Genomic DNA, 23,570 nt, shown 5'->3' with positions numbered 1-23,570 from the left:
TCCTAAATTATGACATTTCAAATAATGTGTTGGTTTCACAAAAAAAGAATCTTTATAAGACTACCTTGTGGCATTGGCTGAATCAATATGGTTGACAGTTTCACTCAAGAATCAGGATACATATTAAGATGCAGTCGCAACATACCTAATTGAAGCATGCAAAACAAAAGCATCTTTCTTTCTTGAAATCGAAGTGGCAAATTACACAAAGTAGTCAAAATCACATAGATAAATATGTGACATGATATTCTTCAACATATGCATTCTGATGATAAAAAGGAAGAATATGATTCATTGATATCCATCAATCAAAGGGTACAACAGGGTGACTGGCCAGTCAGTTTTCTGTTACATTACTCCACCCCAAAGGGAGAAAAAAATCTGACCTCAAATTGTTTCTCCAGTAAGAACAGACACAAGCAAATCAAAAGAATTTGATCCAATATTTCTCTTGCAACAAAACAGTGCACACAAAAAACTTGTGCGTGGTACCAAAACTCCAGAGATCCAGGTTGGGATCTCGCTCTATCAAACACAAGTACACAACTCCAGTCTCCATATGAACCAATCACGCAGGCAGGGAACAAACGAAGAAAGGATCGATCACAAGACGAATAACCATCCACGTTTGTAGCACACGAGCGTGATCACCGTCGCCGCCGACCATACAGCCACGACCCACCGGGCCGCAAGCAATGCCGCCTCCTTCATGGCAACAGACCATCCAACAAGCCAGTACAGACCCTCCACGCCCTCAAAGAAGTCCTTCCCTTGCACCCGCCACAATGCGAGCAGCGACAGCACGAGCAGTGGCGGCGCAACAAGCTGCGTGGCCACGGCGCAGAGGTGGTGGTTGTGCAAGAAAACCTTGGCCCGGCCGTACTCGGTGTCCGGCGCGCGGCTCGCATGCAGACGCTGGTACCAGCAGAACACAGCCTCATTGAGGTACATCTGCACGGCCGGCCGCGCCGCCAGCAGCTGCAGCCCAGCCGCGGCGGCGAGCAGCGTCGCCTCCTGCTCCGCGCTATGCACGAACCCGCAGCACCGTAGGATCGTGGCCACAGAGGAGACGAGGACGGCAAGGTGGAGGATGAGTCGCGCCGGCGCAGACGATGAGAGCACAGCGAGCGCAGTGCGGGGCTGGTCGGTGCCGAGCCAGAACGCGCGCGCGAACCGCGCGGCCGGGAGCGCGGCGAGCGACGCGAGCGCGCCGGCGAAGGGGCTGGAGGAGAGCAGGGTGGTGACGAGGAGCGCGCCGAGCGCGGCGGCGAGCAGCGCGGGGCGCGGCGACGGGACGACGACGTGGCGGAGGAGCGCGACGAAGAGGTAGGCCGCGGGGACGAGCGGCGCGAGCGGGGAGGCCGCGGTGGCGGCCGGGAGCAGGAGCGCGGGCGGCAGGAGCGCGAGCGGGAGGAGGAGCGCGAGGTGGTAGGCAGCGAAGTGCGGGCGGGTGGCGAGCGTGGCGTGGGAGAGGCGGAGGCGGTAGAGCTGCGCGGAGGTGGCGTCGAACGGGTCCTTGTCCTTGGCGGCGCCGCGCTTGGAGGAACCCTGGGTGGGGCCGGCGTTGGAGCCCGGCGGGCGGAGGACGGCGCGCGGGGTGTTGGAGGGGACGGCGTCCGGGTGGATGTAGGTGTGGAGGGCGTAGAGGAAGAGGGAGGGGAGGTGGAGGAAGTGGGCGGCGACGGCGAGCGCGAGCGCCGCGGCCGCGTGGAGGAGCGCCGGCGGGATCGGGACGGGGAAGGGCAAGGACACGGCCATCGCCGGCGGCCGGAGCTGGTAGGTGGGTGGATCACTGGATCTGACTGAGTGGTGGGTCGAAGGAGAAAGCAGGGACGCTGCAGCAAGCACAGGAGAGTGGAGTGGGAGATGGACAAAAAGGCTTGGATGGGCTTTGGGCCAAAAACCTGTGGGCTTCAGATCTGGGCTGCTTGTGTCAAGGCGCATGTGCAGAGGTGAATCCGTGATTGGTTTTTTTTTTTATAGAAACAATATGGCTGACTTTATTCAATCGTTCACAAGAAGATCAAGGATAAAACGAAAGGCTTATCGTCCCAAATACAATTTTACTTTGACTGCATCTCTCTTCTTGCTAAGTTATATGCCGCTTGATTTGTTATATCATGAAATTCGCTCCATATAAAGTGAATCTGTGATTGGTATTAATCGCATGTCACTTCTATATAGCTCGAGAGAAAACTCGGCAGTTTTCCTCAAAAAGCTTAACAGTTTTTAACAAGAATAAATAAATAAACAAACTTCTGTGAAGACCATGTGCAGATGCGATTGGTATTAACGTACTATCGCATGGCAACTCTATTGTTCGAAGCGCCAAGTCGCAGCTGGGCCATGAAGCTTTAGAAAAAAAAATGTGGAAAACGTGGATCAAGTCATCGTTAAACGTCAATCAAACAATACATCTTTTGCAGGTGTACTTTCAACTTTCAATCATGAAAGTAGCAGACATTAGCAGTGTACCAGTGCCACCAACAAATGTTTAGCTCAAAAGTCAAAATCACCCACTGAAACAGCAAATCGTGCTACATCGTTTTATGTTCCCAATTCCAATTCAAGCAGACAATCACGTGACAAAAAACATTCCAATAAAAGCACAGGAGCGACACATAGATATTTATTATTGCGTATATCATACAATTGCATACACTAATCACAGCGAGCCTCCTCAATGTCTGGAGTGCAGAGTAGCAAAAAAACTCATGGCAGTTTATTTATTTCATCAGGTGCGCCAAAATGAATAGAAAGTTCACAGACTGAATAATGGTACAGCAGGTCTAGCTTTCATTCTGTTTAATGAAGAGACAGAGCTCACTCTCCGCTCAGGATGGGGTTGATCAATGGCTTCATCTGAGCAAGGTAAACGATTGCATACCTACAGAGAAACATTAGTACATAATTAGCGAAAGAATGCAGGAGCCGCAATACCACTAGAGTGTTTATTGAGCAAAAAACTGAATGATACAGGGATGAAGGTATAAGTAGCAGAAAACATGTGTCATCTTTTGGGAAATTTTTCAAGAAACTTCTACACATCCTTTTGATGTCATTTCCATCTTTCCAACTAATATAGATGATTATCCGTTCAAATTATAAGATGTTTTGGCTTTTCTGCATACATTGTTTTTCCTATATATCTAGACATAGTGTATATCTAAATGCATAGCAAAAGCTATGTATCTAAAAAAGCCAAAACGTCATATAGTTTGGAATGGAGTACTACACATACCCCCCTGGAAAGCAGGGACAAAAACACTCAGATAAAAAGGTGCAGTCCGAAAATGTGAACTATGTCTCCAGTTTCTAGCACTTCCACCACATCCTTCGTCTAGTTAATTAAGAAACAGTTACTCTGTAAAAAAATGAATGTTGAATGCATAACAAACTTTTCATTATGATTGTATTTGCATGATCAATAGAATTTTAAAGTGGGCACACTTATAGTACAAAAACTAGTTGAAAGATTGTTTACCAAATCAACAGCATGATGAAATTATGCATTTTTTTTAATTTAAAAAGGATTAACTGTATATTACTGGGACATTAGTGACCATCCCATCATATTTGCCCAGTTTTGCTGTTGGCCTTACAAAACACTGTTTAGTTCATATAGGATCCTTTCGAAAATAGGCTATTAACCATAAGACGTCAGTTTGGCTCAGTACGTTTGCTATTCATTACTTCATATATGTAAGCGGCCTAAATATTCACATGCGCCCAATTTTCAGATACTTTTTGAGCTGTCAGTAACCTCAACAGCCAGACAACTTTATGAAGTAAAATAAAGCATGGATAGGAACTTACATCATCCAACAACAAATTACAGCTGTAGTCACCAAGGTCAAATGGAATCTGCACAAAATAAGTCAGAGAACTTGAATCAATATGCTATAGTTTCAGGCATTTATAATTTAGTCAACAGTTACAAATAAGGACACTCATAACTTGTCATTTCTGAAACATCCCAAAATTGTTGCAAGACAAAGATAATAATAGCCAGATAGTAACAGAAAAGTTCGAGGATGATTGCTGAAAATAAGTAAAAGATCTCAAAGAAAGAACATAAGAATAACAAATGGTGTATATTTGCAAATAATAAGTTCATAACTAAGAAGCTGAAATGGGTTATATAATATCCATGAAAGCACATAAGTGCAACTGTTACAGTGATTTAAAGCAGCCACACAAACTTAAGAGGCTACAGTTCTTCCCCTTCACATCCTAAATCTATATAGTGAGGAGAATTTTCTGTTACCAATTTTAAGGGGCGGAAAAAGCAGAACATAACTTGTGAAAAACTATAAAAGCACACACCTATTACTCTAGCCATTGATGCTGTTCTAAGATCTGTGATTCATGTACATAATGTGCCACTTTTAAGCCCCATGTTCCCACTTAGATCTCAAAATGCATGAAGTGCCATTGTTCCCATGTACTAGTTGCATGTACAAGTGGCTAAAATGTGCTCTGTATTCAGAGTTAACGCATTCAAGTTTAGCCAAGGCTCTTCCATGCCGAATTTCAGAAGAGCTGGCATTAACCTTTCAAGACTGAACCAACTAGCCTAACATATTTGTGCACATCAAATTGTGCCAGCAATATTCATCTGCAGTGACATGTATGCATAACCTTCTTATAGCAGTCCTATAATTTATCTTAGCAATGTAACTAAAATGTGCATGAGTAACAAAAACCTAGCTTCAAACTTGGACGCTAACTTAAATACTAGTACGTGACGAATTACAAGCTAACGTAGAACAAGTGTAGGTCTGCTAGAACAATGTTTGGGGCTTTTTCCCCATCTACAGCTCCTACAACCTGAGTCCAATCAGCTTGATTGCAACAGAAGGCTAGTCACCGGATCTCATAAAGAAAAATCTTCTCCAAAACTAAGCCAATACCCAAATCTAGATCGTGATCCCTAACCCAACATCACCGCAATCGATCGATCTGCGGTCAAACCCGCCAAATCTCGCACGCGGGGTCCCAAGTCCCAAATCCTCATGCCTAATTCCAAGCCCACAAGCGCACCACACCGGATCACTGACCGGCTGCATCAAATCGAAGGGGAGGGAGGGGGGGAAGCGGGGCGTACAGGTTTGTGGAGGGCCCGCGGTTGCAGCAGAGGAGCGTGAAGAGGGATGCGGCGACGCCGGCGAGGAGGAAGATGAGCGTGGTAACCCAGAACCCCATGGTCGTCTTCGGCGGCGGCCTCGGCGAGCTCCTCCGGCGGCTGCTGCTGCTTCTCGCTCCCTCTCGCTGGATCGCTCGGTCGGGGAGGGAGACGCGACAGGTGCTGCAGGGGAAGGAGATGGTGGAGGGAGTTGCTGCCAGCCACGTCACGTGCGTGCTTCCGGGCTCGAGATGGACTCTTGCAAAGAGATACTGATTCCTGGGCTTGGAGCGGCAACGCAGAATGGGCTATGGGCCGGGGACGGTCTCACTTTTTGTTGCAGTATATTTATTTATTTATTTTCTCTAAAAAAATATATTTTATTTTTATATTTCATAATTAGTTTTTGTAGTAACAACTGTTCGAGTAAATGCTGTATAGTATAAATGGCAAGATTTTTGTTCCACCAGTTCAGTTAAAAATATTTTCACTTTTCTACGCGTCGTGTCTCATAAAAATCAAAAAGTTTTCAAATGGGATACATAGAAATAAAATTTATATGAAATTATAGAGCACGGTCATATATATATAGCTTTGAAGCTCACAACCTTCTCGTTAAAGGTATCTTGGTTTCTAAATTGTTAATATGATGGTAAGGTCCGTATTTGTACATTTGAATGTTGTATTTAATAATTTTGGCACAATGTTGGGTTGAAATGAGAAGCTGATAACCTAAAAAAGCTGTAAATATCGTCAAGCTCTTTCACTTTTAAATTTGGGATTTTATGTGGGTAGGCAGATTTATTTACTCCTTACATAGAGCAATTTCAAACAAAAAGGTATTTTTTTTCATGTTATCACGTATGTAGACAAAAAATATCTAAAAACTATAGAGATCAGTGAGACATACTCCCTTGGTTCGAAATTATAAGCCATTTTGTTTTCTCTAAGTACATACCTTTTACTATGTACCTAGATATACACTGTGCAAAAACTATGTACTTAAAAAAATAGAATGACTTATAATTTAAACACATGGAGTACATATGTAGATCACAAATTTTCATTTTAACCCATCTTAGTGTCATGGCAATTGTTACAATGTTTAGATTTAAAGAATGTTATGTCGCTTATGTTTGGCCTCACGATAGCTTCAAACAAAAATGTTGTAAGATACAAAGTCTATAATTTTCATATATTTTATTAACATTCGAACTCCATCAGGAAATTTTATGATTTCTAAGATGCGCGTCGTGGAAAACAATCTTCAGCAATTTAGAAAGGAAAAATTTGCCAATTGAAGTAGCAGAATTTAAATCTTTGATAATTCAAAAGGCTATGTCTTACTCTCATTTTTTAAGATTACTTTTGTGAAAAATGAATTAAAATACAGAAACAAAAAACTTTGTCATGAGCATTGTTTGTGTCAAGGACGACATTTTCAAGAAAATTGTAGGTCTTTGAAGCTAAGAGGCATATATCAACAATACAACATCTTTCCAACTTCTCTAAATCTGGTTTCCCACTCCACTTTAGAAACCAAATAAAAATACTTTGCTTTCTTCCTAAAAACAAAGGTAAAGAGAGGTGTTAAACTTTAGCCGAATGGACTTATGACAAATCATTCGACCCATTTGACGGTTTGATTGGGATCCAACTCCATCAATCACTAAATCTTCAATGTGGGATAGAACCATAAGTCCTTTCACCACCTCGCCCACTCATTTCCATTGGCCCTTTTGCCATTGAATATGCTCTCACATGCTCCTTCTATGCTATCTTCAGAGATAAATTTATTAATGTGTAGCAAGAGGTAGTGTTGAGACCAAGTATGACATTGTGGCCATGACAATGATCTGTGAAAGAACAGGGAAGGACTCTTCAACTCTAATCTCCTTTAGACATCAAGGTACAAGGTTGAAAGCTCCAACCTCTAATACTTGTAGTTATTGCTAATTGGTTAGGGTAGCTCATATATTCATATATGTTTTCCTCCAAGTATAGGTGTTGGAAATTTTTGCAATGTTACCTAACAAACATTTGCCCGGTAGTGAGAAAAAATAAAGAAAATAAGAAAACTAGTGGATCACTTTATTCAATCACGAAAGGACATGACTATACCTAAATACTACACAAACATATACATAGTCTTGACAACCCATCAACAACCAGTTTGTCCTAGGCCTTCCAAAATGCGGCTAGTTGTATTTGTGGATTATGATCCCTCATGTGTGAGGAAGAAGAGGTACATAAAAGCACGGGAAATCCTTTGAGGCTTGTAACAAAAAATATAATATAGAAAGCCAAAATGTCTTATATATAATATATGTAATGGAGAGAGTAATGACTAGTTGGGTCTTGTGAGATGCCAATGTGCCACCGCAAGGCTAACAATATTGGTGGGTTTAAATGGAACAGCAGGTCGTTTTACGTTACATTTTTTAAACACCTTTTTGGTGCTAATAATCATGCATACTGCCACTACTAAGAATAAAGATAGAGACGGTGCTCTAAATAGATACCCTCGGTTCTTCTCTAGTCTAATTTAATGAACTAAATATACAATTTTTTTCTTTATTTTTTTTCATCTAGTTCATTTAGTTAGACTAAAAAATAACCGCGGATATCCATTTGGAGGACCATCTCCATCCTTAACTAAGGCCTTATTTAGTTAGGGAAAAATTTTAGTTTTGGCTACTGTAGCATTTTCGTTTGTATTTGTTAATTATTATCCAATCATGGACGGCTTAAAAGATTTACAGACAAACTGTGTAATTAGTTATTTATTTTATTTATATTTAATGTACAATGTAAGCGTCTAAAGATTCGATGTGATGAAGAATCTTAAAAAATTTTTTGGAAAATAAGGTCTTGTTTAGATCTTTTTTTTTTGAATTTTGACACCCTAGCACTTTCGTTTTTATTTGACAAACATTGTCCAAATAGGCTTAAAAGATTCGTCTCACGATTTATAGGTAAATTGTACAATTAATTTTTATTTTCATCTATATTTAATGCTCCATACATGTACCGCAAGAGTCGAAATGACGAGAAATCTTGAAAGGTCTTTTGTGTTTTGCGGTGAACTAAACAAGGCCTAATTAAAACGATACGCAAGAGAAATCATGGAGTTTTCCCAATACTAAATATCCACCACCTCACATGATTAGCTTGGTCAGGTGTGTTAGTGTGTAACCACTGACCCCACCTACTACCTATGTGCAGTGTTCCTAATGCCTGCCACACGTCCTGCTGCTGCTGATGTAACCACGAGAATCACGTAATCAACAATATATATCAACAAACAAATTAAAACTTGCCCTCTTCGTCTATTCGAAAGTAATGTTTTACATCGACCTTTCGGGAAAAATTAGTTTTTGACCCGCCGTCACGTTTATTTACCGCTTATTTTAGTTTTTTCTATCTACGTACGTGTACACTATACTACTGCATAGAGTGGTTTTGACTTTGACTTTTGAACTAGGTAGGACGTGTACGTCGCTGTGAGGCGTCAAATTAAACAGCAGTCACATGTACAGCACAAGTCAATACGTAGGTTCCAAATCCACGAGGATTAGTTATAATATTTTGCCGACCCTGTACTGTACATACACGTTTTCCCGCCCCAGAGGCTGCGCACTACTCCTACGCACGTTCCTGTTTTGAATTCAATTCCGACGGTTTGATTTGAATTTTGAATTCCAATTAATTCCAAGTCGCAATAATGCACCGTACCGTCCGCCGCCCGGACAAGGCGAATTCAAAAACTTTTATTTTATTACGACAAGGCGTCGAGAACTGATTCAGTCAATTCATTGGTTAGAGTAGTAGACCTCTTCTTCCTCCCGAGAGAAGAAAACGAATTAGAATTTAGAGAAGAAGAAAGGTTTCTGTCGCCGTCGCCATCGCCATCGTCCGGATCGAGCTCGATCTCATTCCGCGAAGACGCCAAGAACTAACGCGCGCCAAGCGTCTTCTCCCGCCCCCCGGCACCTAGCTAGTTTAACCTCCCTACCCTAACCTTCTGTGCGGCTTCGCGCGCGCCCCCCATGCAAGAGAGGGCCAACGAAGCTGCTCCTCGTCCTCCTCCCGCCTCCCTCATAATTTCCCACCCTCTCCTCTCCACGCCATGCACCCGTATAAACCGCCACGCGAGGCCACCCGCCCGCTTTACCGCTTGCCGGACCGCCCGCTGCTGCTGATCCCGCAACGATCGACGAGGCCATGTCGTCGTCGCTGCGGTTCCTGCGGCCCACCAAGAACGGCGGCGGAGTCGACGGCAGCGGCGGCGGGTACTTGGATGGCGTCGCGCTGGAGGTGACGGTCCTGTCGGCGGACTCGCTGCGCCTGCCGCCGTCCTACTCGCCGCTGCCGCGCCGGCTGCGGCCGTACGTGACCGTGTCGTCGTCGGACGCGCCCGGCTCGGCCTGCAGCACGGCGGTGGCGGCGGGGAGCGGCGGCGGCGGCGAGCACGCGTGGGGCGACACGCTCGTCGTCCCCGTGGGCGCGGGCTTCCTGGAGGGCCGCGCCCACGTCCACGTCTCCGTGCTGTCCGAGCCCGCCTGCAGGCTCGTCGGCGCCACGCCGCTGGGCTGGTGCGGCATCCCCGCGGCCGACGTGCTCGACGGCCTCCGCCCGCCGCGCGCGCTCCGCCGCCTCAGCTACTCGCTGCGCTGCCCGCGCCGCGCCGCGGGCGGGGGCGCACCGGCGGCGGGCACGCCCGCGTGGGGCCACGGCGTCGTGCACCTCGCCGTGCGCGTGCTCGGCCTCCGCGACGACGACGCGCCGGTGACGACGGCTGCAGCAGGTGCAGCTCCGACAGTGCCGGCCGCCGCGGCCTCGACGACGCCGGTGCAGCAGGGCTGGTGCCGCGTGGCGATGGGCATCCCGGTGTCCGGGCCGTCGTCCGCGGCCGCGTCCGCCGTCGTCGGGATGCCCTTGTCGTCGTGGGGCGCCAGCGCTGCGTCACGGTGAGGGCGCACGTACGGCCGCACATGACGGATGGATCAAAGGAGGATCGGAGACGACGACTAGCCGTGGAAAACCGGTGGAATTTTTGCCGTCGATGATGTCGACCAGCGAGCTCGGTTCGGTACGACCAGGTCGTGATGGGCGCGCGGGGGCTTTTCCCGCGTCGCGACGAGGAATAGGAATAGCGGCTGGAAAAGGAAGGTAGTGCGTTAGTCAAAACGGGGTGCCTTCCATGCAGCTACCTGGATATATGTGGCCGCCGCTGAGGCTGGCGTGTGGGACCTGGTCGGTGTACATGCAGGAAAGTCCACGATGGATATATAGTAATCGTAAATGTCTGCTGCATACTCTCTGTACCCATAAAAAAGTCGTTTTGGACAAAGTGTGGGTCAAATATTAAGATTATAAATCATAAATAACTTTTAAGTTGTTGAATTTAGAAATATGAAAACCATATAAATAGATTTTGCTTGAAAAATACTTTCATAAAAGTATACATATACCACTTTTTGATAAATATTTTTTATAAAAATAAAGAGTTAAAGTTAGCCTTTAGAGACTATATCGTTGTTCTAAACGACTTCTTTTATGGGTATAAAGGGAGTATTTGTTTTTAATACTAACTAAAGGTACTCCATGTCCAAAACAGAGGCAGTGTTGATACGTGCCCTCGACTAAAAATTATAAGCAATTGTTGGACTATATATATGCTTGAAATAACTTGTCGATTAGTATAAACCAACTTATTATCCGTAAAAGTGCAATGATCGAGACATTGTACAGCTCATAACAGTTTCATGAGCTATCGTAAGATGTTTTTTTGCAAAACACTTTCAAAACAGTTTCATAGTTGAAGCTGTCCCCCTCTCACAAAGACATAAGTTGGGCTGAAGCTGAAAAAAAAGTAGCTTATTGCAGTTTTCTCTCTCATTTCTCTCTCTCAACTATGCATAAAGTAGTTGGTGAAACTATTTTGCTAAATACTTTTTTCAAAACAACTCAGCTTTATCTAGAAAATCACTCATAAAGCTATTTTCTAAAAAAACAGTTTTACTAATGAAGTTGAGTTGTGCCAAACAAACCCTATATATCATCACCCATTTAATTATTAGACGGGCAGACGACGTGCAACATCGCCACTCGGAGTCGGATCCAACGATGTGTCGTCGCCGCTGTAGGTACGATAGAGCCACACCCAAAAGAAGACAAGGCCGACGATGATGGTGGCGACGACGGCGGTGCAGGCCGCCAAGACACGGGTGTCCTTGACGTGGAGGACCATGGCGACACAAGCCACGCCCATAGCGGCCGCACCGACGCACATGCCTACGTTGGTCTTCTTCTTGACGACGGCCACCGGCGTGCGCGGCAGGTACAGGTCTAGGTCTAGGGTGCAAATGAGTGATGATTAGGTGCACCTCTAAATCTAAACCTCTTTAGTTCAAATATTTATACTACTTCTTTCAAAAACTTAAAAAGTAGTACAAATATTTGAATCAAAAAGGTTTGGAAGTGCACCTAAAAGTTACCCTTTGCACCCCATATAGGTCCGCGTAGGAGCTGACGAGCAAGGGCACGTTCAGGTAGGCGCAGCAGGCGAGCACCAGCGCCAGCCGCCATGGCACGCTGACGAAGAAGGACGGACCGCCGGGGAAAGCGTACAAGACACACGCGGCGTTGACGACGACGGGAGGAAGCTGGATCAAGATAGCAAAGACCCACTTCTTAGGACGGGACATGAGCGACTGCCCGATCGTTGTCGTCACCGCCACCGGCTTCGTCGGTGGCGGCGTCGTTGCCATGGTGCAACGATGATATTAATTACGTTGTTGCTAGCGAGCAATTTGTGTCTGCAGTCTGCACAGCACTACAGGCCAGGGCCAGATATATTTGCATTTGCCGGTACGGTCCTAATACGAGTAAACGTGCCGTGCTAATGCCCTAGTATATATCTCTGTATATATTTGTTGTATAAGGGCCAATACGACGTCAAATTCTTCCGATTCGGATTCTGCATATCGATCGAGAACGTACGTTTTATGGAATATAACAATCCTATTATAATCAGGCCTTGTTTACGTTTTATGGAATAATAACAATTATAATCAGACCTTGTTTAGTTCACCTTAAAAACCAAAAACTTTTCAAGATTTTTCGTCACATCAAATCTTGTGGCACATGCATAGAGTATTAAATATAGACGAAAATAAAAGTTAATTGCACGTTCTAGGGCAGTAGCACGGTGTTATGAGTGTGAACCTCACCTTTCCATGCTCGTTAAGGGGGTGTTTGGTTTCACGAGTTAAAGTTTACCGTCCGTCACATCGAATATTTAGACACATGTATGAAGTACTAAGTGTAGACTATTTATAAAACTAAAAATATAGTTAAAGAGTAATTTGTGAGACGAATCTTTTGAGCCTAATTAGTCCATTATTGGACAATAATTTTGTCAAATAAAACGAAAATGTTATAGTACCTATTAAACTTTAACAACCCCAACCAAACATCCCATATAATAGTAGCACTGGCATAGTCTCAAAAGGAGCACCAAAACCCTCCAACGTAGGACACTAGAGACTAAAGGTACCGTAAAAATCCTAGAGAGGTTATTTTGCGTGCAAAGTTGGCTTGAGATCACACCAGAATTGTTTGGTGGTCATCGGAGTTTAGATACCCTAATGGCTAGATTTTGACACAGTTGTTAATGACCATTTGGGGATCTGGTGCTACCATTGGAGACCTTTGGTGAGTATGAAGACTGCCCATTAAGTGGATAATGACTAGTTTCTTGAGTTGGCTTATAAATAGAGGGTGTGGTCGGACATGTAAGCTCTCTTGGCACTCCTAATTGACCCCATGCTCATTAGAGCTCAAGAAACCTCTCCACTCACATTTTATTACTAGAGACTGCATTGTTGTAAGATTGGAGTGACAATAGTGGTTTGTGTCCCCGCAGATTTCTTGTTGCTGTTGGTGGTTGCTACCACCTAGACAACTTGGAGCGACGGTGATTCTGTGAAGCACTCGATTGGAGTTTGTGAGGGGCTATGGGTTCATTGTTGATGGAGAGGCGGATAAACACTATAGTGGATATCGAGGCTTGTTGGAGAAACTTGTGATCGAGCCGCCTCATACACAAGTGCTCATGCTAGAGGCAGCCTTGAAGGTTGTTGTGCTTTTGGAGGAGCAACGATCATTCTTTAGAATTACGCAGTATAATGTACATGCCCACAATACACACGTACACTCACCCCTATGAACACACCATGCAAACCCTACCTCTGTGAGCACCTCTGAAGAACTAAGCGACAGATCTCGAGATTCACGAAGTCACCACAGATGCCTCGCTGTCGACAGAGATGACGCCTACCACTAAAAGCATAGCACCGTTAAATCCTGAAATAAATCTAGAAAAATACAATCACCTATGCCAAATCGAGGACTTAAAAGTTCCGCCACAAGGAACAACCAACTGATCTATGATCAGTTTGCAGGAGCGATGATCCTTGGACTTGCCTCAATATGGACGTAGGTGGCCGGCAAGTCGGATCACTAAACCATGAGGATATATCTTGTTCCATCCTCTTTTGTGTGCTTTGCTCATTCTACACTTGTGCTTTACAGTTGTGTAATTCAATCCTTGGTGTAGAAAGAGTAGGACTTGTCTTTCTAGGCTGTTTGCCTTGCTAGTTGTTTCACTTTTCTAGTGATATATCTTAGTTGTTCTTGATCACTAGGTTGAGTAGCTCTCGTTCACCCTAGGTTTGCTAAATCATAAGTTAGAAGTAGTACTTATTAGGGCCCCCTTTAATTCTAACAAGTTTGCCTAGTTATCGTTCTTTGTAGAAAAGTCACTTGTGCGAAGGATTTGTGGGGAGAATGACACTAGGGTTAGGGTAGCGACCAAGGAATAGAGGCACGTTGCAGGATTTTCTAGCAAGGTGTTGGGCTCACTCACGCTTGTCTGTCTAGGCTCCCTATCAACGTGCAATTGCGGTAATAGGCCAGGTTTGTAAATACCTAGACACTTTTGGATTGATAGCCCAGTTCTTCGCTACTGCTTTCTTTGATGAAGACAAAGAAATTGGGAGCTGCATTGAAGACTTGAAGGACAAGATTACTCCATTACATATGAGATGTTTGCTGAGGTGCTTGGCTTTAGTGGCAATGACTTGAGTTGTCCTCGGATTCACAGCGAGCATGCGTTAGATGCATCAAGGACCAAGTTCATGTATGATGCTGCAAATCAAGGAAACTTTGGGAATGTAGATGTATTGTACACTTACTTCTCCACTCCGAATAGGATGTTGAAGACAATTTATCTTAGAGCGAGAGAAAGAGAGAGAGAGAGATATATGATACTCATGTATCCAACTACATCAGAAATTTGCTTGCTAGGATGAGGGAGGGCGCCTCACCTTTTAGTGTATTTGACTTTGTGTGGGAGGAGATCAAGATCATATCAAAGAGCCCTCATAACTTTTGTGGCTCGGCACCTTACATCATGATCATGTTAGAGAATGTGGCAGAGGATCTGATAGGGATCATTCTGAATGATGTCAAGCATAAGCCTCTATTATTGCCAACCAAGAATCCCACTATACCTCCACCTCCAGCTCCCAATGGTGAGCCAACAGCAGCAGGCACCAGCACCCACAGCAACAGGCATAATAGCAGCTAGCACCTCAGCAGGTGCGTGGGACTCTCCAAAGTTTAGGTCAGATAGGAACCATGACACCTCGTCCATCGTAAAGTTCTGAAGACCATTTTTCTCTATGTGCAAGAGAGCACACATGAGAAGGTGCACAAGGAGAGACAAGCAAGAAAGAACGATTCACATAGGATCCGAGAGAACATGAGACACCTAAAGGAGCTTAAGATGCATGTTAGTTTAGATGTGTTTCCGGCAAGCTCAGAGGAGGAGACAGACATATATAGAGTGAGCCTGAGCAGTTCCCAGACTTTGAGACACTTGTAGCTCGGGGACAGACCGAGTAGCGAAACATGTATGGACAAGGTTTTGCCTCAGATATATATGGTGGTCAGTACCACCCTGGGGTCAGTCTTCGTCCTCACTTCTCAGCACCACACAGTGGCAGAAGCAGTTTGGCCCTCAGCCTCAGCCTTTTGGACAGCCACAAACCACAGTAGTTTGTCCCTCGGTTTGTACACTTTTCTCAGTAGCCACCACCACAACCAGCAGCCGACACCTTTGCTAGTTCTCTCACTGCGGATCTCTTTGGTGGAGCTTGAGGCGGTTCCTATGGGTCTTACAGTTCAGCGACAACCTATTGCAGTTGCAGTCATATACTACGGATATAAATTGTGTAGTTGAGTTTGTGAACTGCAGATGTTATTGCAGTCTTACACTTCCAAAAAATTTGCAAACACAACCTGCAAAATTGGCAGGGCCACGATATCGGCTCAGCGCCACTTCCGTGTAGCTGTTGCTATATTCCAAAATGCTACTTTTTTTTTCTTGAATACGCAGGAGAACTGTGTTCATTGTATTAGGAAGAGAATGAAGTTTGTTGCATCTGCCCTTGCAGTCGCAGTTTTAGCTTACTTTTATGTTTTTTTATATCATGAATGACCATAACCCTATTATTGGTTTCTAAAGCCACCAGACCCTTGGCACCGGCATGCATGGCACCACATGTGTATCTCAGTTTTGAACCACTTATGCAAGTCCCCACCTGTAATCGTCTGTACCCTGTGGCACCATTGGGCGAAGACCGCGACCTCAGGACTTGGCTTGATCTCCTGCAGGCCGAACCTGCTGAAGAGCTGGTGACACAACTCTAATGCTGAAGCAGGCTCTAGTGCTAAGATTCAGTTTCAGATTTGCGATTTTCTGCTGAACGTCAATCTCATCATTAACAAAGAGGAGGCACCTGTACTGTACTCCTATAGTCCAATACATGCTTGTGCTCTGCTTCTCCCAAGCCACACACTGTCTCTCTCAAAGAAAAAGAAAAGAAATCCTCAAACCATATCTCCTTTTACCTGAATTGGGATGTTAACCTTTACCTTCACACTGCACTCCAACAGTGCTTGTAAAATTTGGCTTGCTTGCATCAAGCAGAGTTTATATATAGGTATATATAATGAAAGTTTCATTCACATTATACAGTTGACAAATCCTGTACCCATTCCACCAATTCGTCCTTAAATTAAAAGTGCTATTCGGAGTGCAGCAAAGGATCATGAGTCAAAACGCCCGAAACCAACCAACCCCATTTTTTTTACAGCAAAAGAATGTTTTTCCTTCTTTTTACAACAAACCAATATGTTACACTAGCTAATGCCATGTGATGTGAACCACCATAAAAATAAAATAAACATCCACCGATGCCGTCTGCAAGCATCAACAAACAGAACCAAACAATCTGTGTGTCTCTGCTGTGTAAATTTATATCTACCCATGCTGCACTGCACCCTGCAGATTTCTACTGACGAAGTAGCTTCTCTGCATCTTGTAAATGCATGCCGGTCAGGACAGGACGGCGGGAGGAGTAAAGAAGAGGGGGAGGATTTCCTGGTCCGAATCCGTGCTCCGTTTCTTCTCCGGGCTGGACGACGCCTGATGGTCGCCGCCGGCGCCGCGACGTCGGCCACCGCCGGCGTTCACGTCAGGCTCGTCCTCGTCCGCCGCCCGTCTCCTGAACGAGGCGATGCCGCTCCGGCAGAGCGGGCACGGGATGGTGCCGGCGATCCCCGGCACGTCGTAGGACTTGATCACCGAGCACAGGTCCAGCGCGCACTTGACGCACAGCTCGTGCCCGCACACTGTGATGAACCAACGAACAAGATTAGCATCTCCAAGCAGTGATTTGTACAGTAACTAACTAGAGACTAACGAAGGAACCTTCGGCTGCGACGGTGCAGGGTCTTTCGAGGCAGACTGCGCAGGCGTCGCCGCCGTCGTCGTCCAGGACCTCCGGCGGCGTCGTGTTGAGAACCAGGCCGCAGTCCCTGCTCGTGGTTCACCAACCAAGTACCAAACCATCCATCCGCGGTCAGATCAGAACGAAGTTGCCTTTTTTTCCAATTTCCACAGCTCGTGACTATACCTTGCGATGGTGAGCAGGCTGGCGAGCGGCGACGAGAGGTAGGCGGACGGCGGGAACTTGGGGATGGGCAGGTGAGACTTGGGGGACAGGACGTGCTCCAGCCAGTGGCACCCCCACGTTCTAGCCACGTCCACGGGGAGCCACCTGACTAGCCGAGAATAATCCGAGCGTCATGGGACTATGGGAGGAGGACGGTGACCGCCTGCCTGACTGGCCGCCGCCGACATGGACGGACGGACGAGAAAGAAAAGAATCCAATCATATTATTACCCGTTGCAGTTGACGGCGGTCCTGTCGGCTCCTCGCGACACGAGGATCTGGCAGCACTTGACCTCGCCGCCGGCGGCGGCGTAGTGCAGCGGCGTGCTCCCGGCTCCGATGGACGCCATGGGCGACGCGGCGCAGGGCAGCGTGGGCGCGGCGACGTCGGCGCGCTCGTCGATCAGCAGGTGCACGCAGTCGGCGTGCCCGTGCAGCGCCGCCAGGTGGAGCGCCGTCACGCCGCCGCTGGCCGCCCTGTTCACGAGCTTGTTCCCGCCGGCGCCGGCCAGCAGCAGGCGCGCGCACTTGACGTGGCCGCCTGCCGCCGCCAGGTGCAGCGCCGTCCGGCTGCTCAGGCTGTCCACCTTGGACACCTATTCAGCCGGCCCCCCGTACGTACGTGTCCAAGTCAAACCACCATCAGTTAGTTGTGACCACACAAATCTACCTATAGCATTGCAAATTTCAGCGATCAAAATCTAGCATTGTCAGCAGCACTGTGCTGCATTCACTCACGTTGCATCTGAAAACCAGCAGCGTCTGAACCACCTCCCAGTGGCCGAACCGGCAGGCCTGCATCAACGCCGTCTGCAATTTGATCCACGTGTTTTTTTGAGTCAAAAACATGAGGCTGACAGAATTTAAACACATCCGTAAACCGAACGAGGGCAATGTTCGGCAGAGCTAAAATTGCACGGCTCGAAACGTCAACGGTCAACTTAGACTCGGACTGTCGAGCCGTGCGATCTTTCATTACGGATTAAGATAACGAATGGCGTTGGCTAGATCAGAGCGGTTTAATTGAATTACCTGACCGTAAATATTCCTGGCATTCACGTCGGCTCCGTTCTCCAGCAGCAACGCTGCAATCTGGTGATAGAACATTGTTAAATACAGAAGTTGGATTAAGACGAACGAACGAATGAATCACAATTTTACAAGACAACAGGGGCCTGATTGTTGATGCTCAGCTGGAGGGTACTATACGTCGTCGCCCCAACCGTTTTGGCAGCGATTTTTTTTCTTTTCGTAGGGACTTTGATCAACGTCAGCTGACTAATTGTGTCTGAAAATGTCACGCACGTCCTTTTTGCTTTGATTGTCTACTGATGCGTTTTTTTTCCTCGAACGAGTGTGATATTTTGAGTGTACCCAAGAACTAAAACCATTTCGGTTTATTTTTTTTTCCATTAATTTTGTTGCCCACCGGCGTGGGCAAATGTTTGCAACATGAGGAGATTTCAAAGCATTTATTTGGAAACGAGGCCAGGCCTTTCAAATTCCCTGCAAGGAAAAATACGTGTGGTGGTAGATTTGTGTCACTGTCCAAGTTATTAATTCTGCGTGCCACCCTATATAGATATAAATAATCAACTTGTAAGGACGAAAATGATGAGCGAGTCAATCAAACAAACAAAAAGGCTGGATCTACTATTACCAATCGTCATCGCTCACCAGGCGACAACAACGTGTAGAAATAGTAATCCGCATTAGTAGGCCACTTGCTCAACGTTACATCTTCGTAATAAAAACACGTCACGGGTTGTACCTTGGTTTGTCACATGCTAATATAACGAAATAATCTTTTGATCTTGGATGTGTGGCTATATATGGTTTTGGAAAGATTTTTAGGTCTGGTGTCACCTCACGAATTTACCTCAAAAAGTTTGATTGACAAGAGAATATAAGTCCTCTTTTAGGAGCGAGATTTCTTTCAACGTTTTTTCAGCGGAAATAAACTGATGCTTATATTTTTTAAAAAATATAACACACACACACACACGGAACATTTGATGAGATGCATGCAGGAAGAAGCAGCGTACCTAAAAGTCAATTTAGACAAGGAAAGATTGTCAGGGATATGCTCTAATAACGCTCATACACTCTATCTTTGTGTTTACGCTTCCTCAAGCTCAAGACGTGGCGTATTGATTTAGCTAAAGCTCAAACTGCTAAACACTGCCTTTTTCTTTTGTCCCTATTACTAGAAGTTGCACGCACTAACCAATCAATATAAAAGCAAGATCGGTGAACAAAGATTAAAAACAATAAACAATCTATGATGTTTACTTTGCTACCAGATGTTTTGCAAAACTATAATATATATATATATATATATATATATATATATATATATATATATATATATATACTAGTAGTAGTAAAAAAAATTAAAAAAATCAGAGATAGAGTGTGTTGACTTGTTTAGTATAGCTCAACTTTATTAATAAAACTGTTTTTCTACAAATAGTTTAATGAGCAACTTTCTAAATAAAGCTGAGCTGTTTTGAAAAAAATGTTTGATAAACTAATTCAATGCATAGATGAGAGAGAAATGAAAGAGTGCAATAACCTACTTTCTTCGACTTTATCCCTATTTATATTTTTATGAAAGGGGGAAAAACAGCTTAAAATAAGTGTTTAGAAAAAAAAAAGCACGAACAACAGCTGCATCTCCGGCGTACGGCACCGTCGGCACGTACCTCGTGGTGGCCTTTGGCGGCGGCGAGGTGGAGCGGCGAGTTGAGGCTGCCGAAGGCGGCGCAGCGGGCGAGCCCCGGGTTGGCTTCCAGCAGCCGCCGCACCTCCGCCGCGTCGCCGTCCCTCGCGGCGGCCGCCAGCCGCTCGCCGAGCCCCGTGCACCCCAGCGCGTTGCCCATATATATATATATATATGCGTTCCCGCGCGCCGCCGCCGCCGCCGGCCGGCCGCCCGTGAGCTACCTCTTCTTCTACCGTACCTGCTGGCGCGGCTGGGCAGTTAGCTAGGAGTAGATAGCTCGAGTAGTTGCAGCAACTAGCTAGCTAGCGATCGAGTAGGAGTAGCTTGCCTTGTTGCAAGGGGAGGCGCTCGACGATCACGCTGCAAACGTGATCGAGGACGAGGAGCAGCAGAGCCGGCCGGGGCGTTGGCAAAAAGCTAGCGAGCTACTCTAGATGCTGGCCTGGCGGCGATTCGATCTGTTGAGCTACGCCTACACTAGTACACTACACGCCTCCGCTCGGCAGCTAGCCTCCCCCTGCCCCTCTGCCCTGCCCTCTGGCTCTGGTGGTCTTATACGAATACGACACTGGCTAAAGGGTTGTTTGCTGGGAGCTAATAAAATTTAATAGATATTGTAGTTTTTTTGTTTTATTTAATAATTAATATTTAATTATAAATTAACCAGATTTGAAAGATTTGTCTTATAAATTATTTTAAAAAAAAACTCTCTCTAGACTGACCACTAGGCCTTGTTTAGTTCGTAAAAAATTTGAAGATTCTCCGTCACATCGAATCTTTGGTCACATGCATGAAGCATTAAATATAGATTAAAATAAAAACTAATTACACAGTTTATCTGTAATTTGTGAGATGAATCTTTTAAGCCTAGTTACTCTTTGATTGGACAATGTTTATCAAATAAAAACGAAAGTGCTACAGTAGCCAAAAACTAAAAACCTTGTGAACTAAACAAGGGCTAATGCAATGGCTGAGATGAGAGGTTTTCCCTCTCGTCATCTATCTAACCTCTTTCGTCTAGCTCTCTGGGTGAATACTACTTATATGAGATTACATCAATTAGCTGGGCAGGCAGGCATTAGGTAACTAGTGTGTACAGTATTGACTAGAAAAGTGTGTGGTCCGTTTTGCAGGAACGCCCTTGTGGATTTGCTGATTATAAATGTGTGTATGGAGGAAGCGGTGGGTTAATTTTGATATGGACGTGATGTTAAACGAAATGCATCGATCGTGCAAGCGGTTTTCGCAATGGATATGACACCTCTGATGATGGCCAGCTCAACAGTACTAGCCAGTACATGTGCATGTGGGGAAAAAATAAAACAGAGACAGAAAACTTTTGGGCTAACGTGAAGAGAAGTCATGTATACTCTCTGTGCGTCCCAATGTACGAGAGACATAACTCCTTGTTTCATTAGGGCTGATTTTTTTCTCACTCATCACATCAAATGTTTGGATACATGCATTAAGTTCTAAATATATAATCTATTTACAAAATTAAAAATACAGATAGAGAATAATTTGCGAGACAAATTTTTTGAGCATAATTAGTTTATTATTGGACACTAATTATTAAATAAAACGAAAATACTACATTATCCATTAAATTTTATCACCTCCAACCAAACATCCCCTTACCTTAACAGAGAACATATGAATAAAAAACATTCTTGTTGTACCCTATCTACTGTACAAACAAATTTTAGATGTGATCAAAGTTTATTCACTCGATCTGGTTACACATTTTGACCATCACTTTTTACTTTAAAAACATATCAGTGACGATGGTACAATTACTGAAATACTATATATCGTGGCACTTTATTTCGAATATGAACCCAAACCACCAATTTTTTATCGTATTTGAAGATCTACGTCAAATCATGTTGTTCAAATGAAACGTGAGCATATATTATTATCTTCTTTATTTGGCCAACAAAAAATCATCGCGTTAATTCTCAAGGCTTGGAAATTACCACGTTGACTGGAGAAATAACGATTGCATTTCTACATGATCCATTGCTGCCATACGCAAGGAATTAATAACCCGAAAATATACCTTTCATTATATTTCACTATTTTTTGAGGAAACATTCTATTTCACTATTACCAACACATTCTATCCACTACTACAAAGAAGCACTACGCTGGCGGTGGAATATAATTTTTATAGGCGGTTTGAATTAAACAACGTTTGTGGAAATAAATCGGCTTGCCCGACTAAAAAACCGCCTGTGAAAATCAATTTTCACAGGCGATTTTCCTAACAAAACCGCCTGTAGAAATCATGTATTTCTACAGGCAGCTTCTTAAGAAAACCGCTTATAGAAATAATTTAAAATTGAAATTTTTGAGCTTTTGAAATGACCTTGTTTGGAAAAACCGTCAAAACGAAAGTTGTAGATCTCAAAAAGTTAAGAAACTTTGTAGTTGATAAGTTTTTCATTTGAAATCATCTTATCATCGAAAACTACGTTTGAATTTCTCAAATTTGAATTTCAAATTTTGTAAATGACCTCGGATGGAGAAACTACCAATACAAAAGTTGTAGATCTTGAAATGTTGTGAAACTTTATAGTTAACAACTTTTCCATTGAAATCCATTTATGGCCTCAAATAATCAATATATATATGCTCGGTTTAGGATAATATGTGGGGAACTAAACTCTAATATAGACACAACTAAGTGATAGGTGGAGTGATAGAGAAGGCTACGCGTAAGGACAAGGTCTCAGGTTTGAATCCCACCTGCCGCGAAGCGCATGATTTTACGCGAAAAAATGCGTGACTTGCAACAGGCGGGCGATTAGCGAGTGGGCCTTCTCTATAATTAAAATCTTTTTTTCTATTTTTAAAGGCCGGTTTTGCATTTTCTATAAAAATATTTCTACAGACGGGTGGTATAACTGAACTGCTTGTAGAAATAGATTTCTACAGGCGGTTCCACATTATCTGCCTGTGGAAAAAATTATTTCCACAGGCACCCAGCACAGGTGGTTCGCCAATCCGCCTCTGGAAAAGAGTAGCAAACCGCCTGTATAGTACCTCTGTGTACTAGTGATCATTACAAATATAGCCTCTTTATGTTAGGTCAAGTGATTGAATCTTTGTCTTGGAATAAAATGTGATTCAAAGTTGCATTTCGAAGTATTCTTTTGTTTCATAAAAAAACACTAGTACAAAACCGCTCTATGCTGGCGGTGAATATTTTTACAGGCGGTTTCAATTAAAAAATACCTGTGAAAAAAATCAGCGGATCCGACTCAAAAACCGCCTGTAAAAATCAATTTTTTATAGCGGTTTTCTAACAAAACCATTTGTAGAAATACATGATTTCTACATGCGGTTCCTTAAGAAAACCACTCGTAGAAATATGATTTCCTTAAGAGAACCGCCAATGAGCCTTCTCTGGGATTATTTTTTTTCTATTTTTAAAAACCGATTTCGTATTTTCTAGAAAAATATTTCTACATGCAGTTGGCTAAGAGAACCGCTTGTGGAAATCTATTTTCTACATACGGTTCTCAATTATCCGCCTGTGGAAAAATTTATTTCCACGGGCCACCAGCGTTGGCGGTTCGCCAAACCGTCTTTCTGTATACTACCTCTGTGTACTAGTAAAAGTTGCATTTCG

General features: G+C 44.4%; 3 protein-coding genes across 3 annotated transcripts; all 3 read right to left on the bottom strand.

The window, feature by feature from the left end:
- Window positions 236-1,959, bottom strand: LOC8069047. Its single transcript, XM_002436352.2, has one exon. The coding sequence runs from the start codon at window positions 1,942-1,944 to the stop codon at window positions 604-606; it is 1,341 nt and encodes a 446-aa protein (XP_002436397.2). The 5' UTR covers window positions 1,945-1,959; the 3' UTR covers window positions 236-603.
- Window positions 2,584-5,362, bottom strand: LOC8068374 (V-type proton ATPase subunit e1). The gene is made up of 3 exons (XM_002436351.2): window positions 5,108-5,362; window positions 3,817-3,864; window positions 2,584-2,887 (listed from the first exon to the last, which is right to left on the bottom strand). Exons 1-3 carry the CDS (start codon window positions 5,203-5,205, stop codon window positions 2,824-2,826), a joined length of 210 nt encoding a protein of 69 aa, XP_002436396.1. The 5' UTR covers window positions 5,206-5,362; the 3' UTR covers window positions 2,584-2,823.
- LOC110430688 (probable E3 ubiquitin-protein ligase XBOS36) lies at window positions 16,307-20,486 on the bottom strand. The gene is made up of 8 exons (XM_021448495.1): window positions 20,265-20,486; window positions 19,917-20,174; window positions 18,244-18,303; window positions 17,950-18,021; window positions 17,443-17,807; window positions 17,173-17,316; window positions 16,968-17,074; window positions 16,307-16,888 (listed from the first exon to the last, which is right to left on the bottom strand). Exons 2-8 carry the CDS (start codon window positions 20,091-20,093, stop codon window positions 16,593-16,595), a joined length of 1,221 nt encoding a protein of 406 aa, XP_021304170.1. The 5' UTR covers window positions 20,094-20,174; window positions 20,265-20,486; the 3' UTR covers window positions 16,307-16,592.

This window comes from Sorghum bicolor, chromosome 10, assembly GCF_000003195.3.
Source record: "Sorghum bicolor cultivar BTx623 chromosome 10, Sorghum_bicolor_NCBIv3, whole genome shotgun sequence".
In the NCBI taxonomy this organism is placed as follows: Eukaryota; Viridiplantae; Streptophyta; class Magnoliopsida; order Poales; family Poaceae; genus Sorghum; species Sorghum bicolor.
Note: the sequence above shows the minus strand (reverse complement) of the source record. Positions and strands in the feature narration are given on the sequence as shown.